A 7,624-nucleotide genomic window follows, 5' to 3' on the forward strand; every position below is an offset into this window, starting at 1 on the left:
TGGACCCCATGATCATAAAGCTTTTGTGTATCCTAGCAATAGAAAGGTAGGGATGCCCCTTTAATAAAGCCAATTTCTTAGTTTTTCAAGATCTCTAAGAAGATGCATAAATTAAAAAAAAATATCAACCTAATACTTCTCACAGCTGAGGGTCTGGAACAGATAGATAGATAGATAGATAGATAGATAGATAGATAGATAGATAGATAGGAGATAGATAGGATATAGATAGATAGATAGATAGATAGATAGATAGGAGATAGATAGATAGATAGATAGATAGATAGATAGATAGGAGATAGATAGATAGGAGATAGATAGATAGGAGATAGATAGATAGATAGATAGATAGATAGATAGATAGATAGATAGGAGATAGATAGGATATAGATAGATAGATAGATAGATAGATAGATAGATAGGAGATAGATAGGAGATAGATAGATAGATAGATAGATAGATAGATAGATAGATAGATAGGAGATAGATAGGATATAGATAGATAGATAGGATATAGATAGATAGATAGGAGATAGATAGGATATAGATAGATAGATAGGAGATAGATAGATAGATAGATAGATAGATAGATAGATAGATAGATAGATAGATAGATAGATAGATACAGAACAAGTATTGCTTCAAAGGCTATGTTCAGACATGGCAGAATTGCAGTGTACAACCCACAACACAAGTTGAACAGAACATTTTCCACACAACCCCCCTGAGAAGCTGTGTACCTGAAGAATCCAGGCATTCACATCTCTGGAGAACTGTCCAGGTGGAATGCCCCTTTAAGGTAGAGTGCTGCGTATGTCCCACATTTTCCCTTCCTTTAAGAGCACTTTCACCATCCCCACTACATACAACTCTGGAGTTGGTGAACGTCCTCTTTAAAGTGCACCTGTCGGCGGCCATTTTTACTTACCTTGGGGTATATTCACATTAAGTTTTTCATGTACATTCTGTTGTATATCTGTTTTTTTCTGAAGGATAAAGAGTGTGTTAGACAGAAACCAGCCAGAAGAGATACAAGAGAGAACAGTTTTTGGCTGCGCCGCTGGATATATTTTTAGAGCTATTTTGCTTATGGAAACATCCACAACCATCAGACGGACAGGAATAACATGGTGTGAATGCGCCCATACTCGAATGTCAAAAAATGTCAGGAGCGGCAGTGAGTCTTGTGTTCAGGTACATTAATGGACATTGGCTCGGTGTGCAAAATGGCGGCCTGTGTTAGATGAAGCTAATGTGCACAATATACTTGACGTACTGGTAATCATTACCTATTGCGTCGCTGTGCGTTTCCGTTTGTGCGCATGAATCATGTATCAGTGTACGCTTGAATCATTCCAAAAAATAATATTATTAATGTGTGGGCCAATCAGAAATCTCAGCCCCATCCAGGACCCCTCAAAAGGGGTGGGGCTTTGTAGATTGCTTGGAGGTGATTGGTTACTCTGTAGCCCCTGACTGACAGGTTCCTTGGATTTACATATTAGCTGGCCTGTCTCTTGCTGTCTAGTATCCCCTTCCAATCGTCTTTCCAGGACAGAAGTCTGCGGTTGGGCGGTGTCACTACTAAATGGCGGTTGTGGCAGGCTGTGAATAGGATGTGCTCCCAGCTGGGGTTTGGTTCTGCCCCTGTGGGGGTAAAAAAGCAAATTAAAACATATCATAATATCATAAATTTTCTTTCTCTCTGGAGAAGCCATTTTTAGCAGCTCTGGGGCTGATATTTAGTCACAGGGTCACACAGGCTCCAAAGAAATCCATAGCCCCTGCCTTCTCCTCACGGAGGATGGGGCCAAATTAAGAGCCACCAGGCCCCCACTATGATGTCCATATGGCCTACTAGGGCATGTAAAATGGGGAGGTGTTCATGAGACAACCCCTGTAATACAGGACACAAAGGGCTAGTTCACACGGGGCGCGGGATGGTGTATTTTGGTCCTGATTTTGACGCGGGAAGCCACGTTAGAATAGGACCAAAATGCGCCTGCCTCGACTGTCGCGGCTTCCCGCTCCAGAGTAAGCCCAAATGAATGAGCCTAGTCCGGAGGGTGCTGCCGTGAGCGGGAACATGCCTCTCACAGAAAAAAGTAAGCTAGCGGTCTACATAGACCTCCATTGTGAGGAGGCGGATTCTGACCTGGATTCAGCGCCAAAATCCGCCCCCTCTTGCCCTGTGTGAACGAGCCCTAAAGGGATTTGTTTTGCCATTCTCTATGTCAACCAGATTAATTTATAACTGCAGGAAAAGAAGATTTTCCAGGCTATTAGTTGTTTAACTGCATGTAATCTGCCTGTACTGCCCGAACTATTCACCCCGCACATGAGGAGTGACCTAAAGTAGTAAACATTACCCAAAATATCAGGCCGGTCATCTATCAGAAGGTCGGCAGAAACCACAGTCTTGTCCCTGGTCAGAATAATCTGCTCCAAAAATTCATGTCCAAAGTGTTTCTCCACCCAAGCATACTGTGAGAGAGAGAGAAGAGAGAGGAGTCACAAGTACTGCATGTCCATCCATTATAGTAGTTATATTAATGTACATAGTGGGCAGTATTATAGTAGTTATATTCTTGTACATAGGAGCAGTATTATAGTAGTTATACACTTGTACATAGGAGGCAGTATTATAGTAGTTATATTCTTGTACATAGGGGGCAGTATTATAGTAGTTATATTCTTGTACATAGGAGGCAGTATTATAGTAGTTATATTCTTGTACATAGGAGCAGTATTATAGTAGTTATATTCTTGTACATAGGAGCAGTATTATAGTAGTTATACACTTGTACATAGGAGGCAGTATTATAGTAGTTATATTCTTGTGCATAGGGGCAGTATTATAGTAGTTATATTCTTGTACATAGGAGTAGTATTATAGTAGTTATATTCTTGTACATAGGAGCAGTATTATAGTAGTTATATTCTTGTACATAGGGGCAGTATTATAGTAGTTATATTCTTGTACATAGGAGTAGTATTATAGTAGTTATATTCTTGTACATAGTAGTAGTATTATAGTAGTTATATTCTTGTACATAGGAGCAGTATTATAGTAGTTATATTCTTGCACATAGGAGCAGTATTATAGTAGTTATATTCTTGTACATAGGGGCAGTATTATAGTAGTTATATTCTTGTACATAGGAGCAGTATTATAGTAGTTATATTCTTGCACATAGGGGCAGTATTATAGTAGTTATATTCTTGTACATAGGAGGTAGTATTGTAGTAGTTATATTCTTGTACATAGGAGGTAGTATTATAGTAGTTATATTCTTGCACATAGGGGCAGTATTATAGTAGTTATATTCTTGTACATAGGAGGTAGTATTGTAGTAGTTATATTCTTGTACATAGGAGGTAGTATTATAGTAGTTATATTCTTGCACATAGGGGCAGTATTATAGTAGTTATATTCTTGTACATAGGAGGTAGTATTATAGTAGTTATATTCTTGTACATAGGAGCAGTATTATAGTAGTTATATTCTTGCACATAGGGGCAGTATTATAGTAGTTATATTCTTGTACATAGGAGGTAGTATTATAGTAGTTATATTCTTGTACATAGGAGCAGTATTATAGCAGTTATATTCTTGTACATAGGGGCAGTATTATAGTAGTTATATTCTTGTACATAGGAGGCAGTATTATATATATATATATAATTGTACACAACACAAGACGCTATTTCATTATCATTTTATGTCTTATAATTACCTAATACCAGTTTTTTGTATGTACACTATTGTGTGTTAATTCTGTATTGTGGATGTTTTCTACTGATCTTAACAAGATATGAAGCTGATGGCATCGGTGACCATAATACAGGTTCAGTTTTTTCACCCTTCCATTTAGTTCCCCATTTACCTTCTCATACGGACAGAACTTGTATCGCTTTATGGGGCTGGTGCAGATGAAGACATCAGTGCTAAAGGGAAATAAGACCAGTGGTTAATACATCATCAAATCAACATCATCCCTGCTGTCACTCTCGCCTCTGAAGAACACTACGGTCAGCCTTTCCGCTGAATAAAATGTCTGATAAAAGATAACAACAGATTGCCGCTACGTAGAGAGTAAATGGAGAGGAGCCAGGATTTTGGCTCAAGGTCCCTTTAACTGAGCACATCATGGTGGGGGTTGTGAGCAGACTTAGCAGTTTCCACATTCCCTTGGCGCACCAGGTGCTGAGCAACAAGTCACTGCATGTCCTGTCAATCAGCTGCGCCTATGGCTGTGACAGATAATACTACAGGCGGATCGCTATCTTGTGGCCTAATCTTACACAGTTGTCAGTTTCGTTGTCCTTGGGTGTGAACCAGTAATTTGCGAAGTGTTATGAATTATCGACAATAACCTGCAACGCACCCACTGCATGACTCCTAACCTATAGTACAACTCCCAGCATGCAGCAGTCAGATCCTGCTGGTAGTTGTAGTTTCACCTGCGATCAGGAAATATTGTAAATCATTGAGTCGTCCTTTACTAATAACTTGTGAAAACATCAATTTCTTCTAAACCTGACACTCACTTGGGTAAGCTGGACATTTCTTTCAAGGCCTCCACGGCGCCATCAATAGGATCCAGATCCAAGAAGAAGTTCTTTGCTTCCCAGATACTTATCGCTTTCTCCTAAAAAACAGAAAATGAAAAAGAAAATCTGTATAATGTCAAAATGGGTTTTTAGTCTTTCATGAGGATGTCCAAGAGTGGTTATTGATAGCCTATCCATAGTGTAGGTCATCTATATCAGAGGTACAAAACCCAGCACACCCACAGATCAGCTGCTGGATCAGCATTGTGTATGCACATGGAAGCAGGTGGCCCCGTGATGAGCAGCTGAGCTGAAATAGTGCAAATTGGCCACTGCACAGTGTAAGAAGCCACCTGACTCTGTACACTCTGGAGAGCCAGTGGTTGTTGTAGATGATCAGTGGGGATGCCGACTGTTGAACCCCCAACGATCTTATATTTATGGCGTATATTCAGGCAAGGCTATCTTTTGAAAAGAACCTTTAGACTGGGTACACATGTAGGAATCTGCCACAGATTTAGGAGTGGGTTCAGCCCTAATCCATCTCAGATTCTGTCCAAATCTGCCTTACATTGCTTTCAATAGGAGGGGAGATCGTAGCAGCATCCTGCTCCATCTTGCTGCAGATTTCGCAACTCAGGAGTTCCTACTGATTCGGCCTATTCATCTGGGCAGAGAAAAGTCGCAATGGAATGCCAATGCCTTACACCAGCATACCGTTGCAACATTCCTGCAGCAATGAAAGATGAAGAGGAATTTCTCTTCATTTTTTGCTGTGTGAACCTAGCCTTAAGAGTAATTGTTCTTTTAAACAACTCTGGGGCGTGTCATACGCAGGCTTGGGACACTAAACCAGTCTATAAGGACTCATTGGTGTTCTGGAACAAAATATGGGTAGCTGTGACTAGATGCCGATACAATGCACCGGGATCCAGTCGTGCTCTCTGCTCCGGATTAGACCCAAATGAATGGGCCTAGTCGGGAGGAGGGAGTGTCGTCAGGTGGATGACGCGAGGCAAATCCGCTTGAAGAATGAGAAAAAAGAACTGACCGGCTCCCATTGAAATCAAGGCAGATATGGCCTCAAAATCCTGACCAAAATACCCTGTGTGAACGTACCCCTAGTGTCCCAAACCTCCTGACAAACAATAGAGACTGTTAAGACTGTTGCAGTATTTGCCAGTCTCAATAATGTCTGCGCAGGTGACAAAGGCGTCAGAATTATTAAGAGCCTCCACTCTCAGTAATTCTGGCACACCAAGGTCCCATGTACCAAAAAAGAAATCTACATGTTTCCATTCCCCAACAGCAAGCAGAGATCTTGTCTATTCCAATCAGGGCATATTGCTATGGTATGTTGTCACTTGGTGATTGTGGGAGTCTAACCTTAGGGTCCTCCATCGATCCTGATATGGTACAGTCTGTGTGCAGGGAGTTACAAGTGACCCCTTCACACTCAGGATTAGGGGGGGCCCAGGGGTCGGACACAATCATAAAGTGATCACATGTCAGATGATACGCCCTATGTGATAGCCTTTAGCTGCATAGTCTACCAATACAAAACGGTGCCCCCACCCACTTCAATAACTTACGCTTAGTCCTGGTTTCAAGTTCTCATATTGCTCCGATACCCAGAATCCCCTTCGGTCCTCCAGGTCAATGTAAGGTTCTTTGGGGTACTGAGTTCTGTACTTTTTCAAGAAGCCGCCTTCAAAGTCTGCCAGGACTCCATCCATGTCCACCAACACCCTGAGGCGCCTGGCAGAACTTGCAGAGGATGAACAGGACCTGCAACTCTGGAGCCCTGCAGTGAGTGCGCCGCCCCCGCGGAGCAGCCGAGGTATGGACATGGTGCTGGATAAACTAGTTGTGCATTATATGGGTATTACGGACAAAGTGCTTGTATTCATAGAGTATCAGATCCACACCCATGTAAGCAAGAAGGAGGCTGAGATGAAAGCATCCTCTCGGGGGACCCCTTTACATTACGCATGTGCAATATGACCCCAGCTGGGGTTACCATTCATGTCCCTGGAGATCTTCTTCTTGGTATTGAGTCCTGTTCATTCAGCAGCACCCGGGGTCTGTAGGGAAATCATTGCATGAATATGAGACTTGTAGTTCAAGGCATCACAAATGCAGCACCGGTTATACTGCAGGGTGTGAACTAGTGACAGGAACACAGCAGTGATGCAAAGAGGGCAGTCACAGGAAGGAGGCGATAACTGCAGAAATGTCCTCAGCATGCAGAAATCTCAGCTACACCTTGTTATGTAAGCGGCACACTCACTGCATGCACCGACCCCCTGTCCTACATACACAGGGAGAGCTCAGGATCACTGCATGCACCAGCCCCCTGCCCTATATACAGGGAGGGCTCTGCAGCCCACTGCAGCCACAGGCTCTCCTCATCCTGCCAGTTCCTGTGCTGCTGCCTTGTAAGGACAGGCGGCCTCCTCTACTTAAAGGGACAGGCACCTGATGTTGTGTTTCTGTTCTGCATAGCAACTCTCCAGGGGAGGAACTAGCGAGAAATATTAACTCCTTCATGTCTGAGTTACATCCTGACAGCCATAAGGTGGGAAGGTGAAGAAGGCAGAGAGATGATATAGAAAGGTAGACAGATAGAGCATAAATAGATATAATACAGGCAGAAAGAAGGATGATAAAGACAGATAGATAGATAGATAGATAGATAGGTAGATAGATAGATTTGAGATAGATAGATAGGAGATAGATAGATAGATAGATAGATAGATAGGAGATAGATAGATAGATAGATAGATAGGAGATAGATAGATAGGAGATAGATAGATAGATAGATAGATAGATAGATAGATAGATAGATAGATAGATAGGAGATAGATAGATAGATAGATAGGAGATAGATAGATAGATAGGAGATAGATAGATAGATAGATAGATAGATAGATAGATAGATAGGTAGGAGATAGATAGATAGATAGATAGATAGGAGATAGATAGATAATAGATAGATAGATAGATAGATAGGAGATAGATAGATAGGCGATAGATAGATAGATAGATAGATAGATAGATAGGTGATAGA

At 41.7% G+C, this 7,624-nt stretch overlaps 1 protein-coding gene across 1 annotated transcript; it reads right to left on the reverse strand.

Moving 5' to 3' along the window:
- Window positions 1-1,289: 1,289 nt before the first annotated feature.
- On the reverse strand, window positions 1,290-6,938 carry NT5M (5',3'-nucleotidase, mitochondrial). Its single transcript, XM_075285229.1, has 5 exons — window positions 6,147-6,938; window positions 4,552-4,652; window positions 3,888-3,948; window positions 2,370-2,484; window positions 1,290-1,647 (listed from the first exon to the last, which is right to left on the reverse strand). Exons 1-5 carry the CDS (start codon window positions 6,402-6,404, stop codon window positions 1,502-1,504), a joined length of 681 nt encoding a protein of 226 aa, XP_075141330.1. The 5' UTR covers window positions 6,405-6,938; the 3' UTR covers window positions 1,290-1,501.
- Window positions 6,939-7,624: the final 686 nt, after the last annotated feature.

Source organism: Leptodactylus fuscus, chromosome 8 (genome assembly GCF_031893055.1).
Source record: "Leptodactylus fuscus isolate aLepFus1 chromosome 8, aLepFus1.hap2, whole genome shotgun sequence".
In the NCBI taxonomy this organism is placed as follows: domain Eukaryota; kingdom Metazoa; phylum Chordata; class Amphibia; order Anura; family Leptodactylidae; genus Leptodactylus; species Leptodactylus fuscus.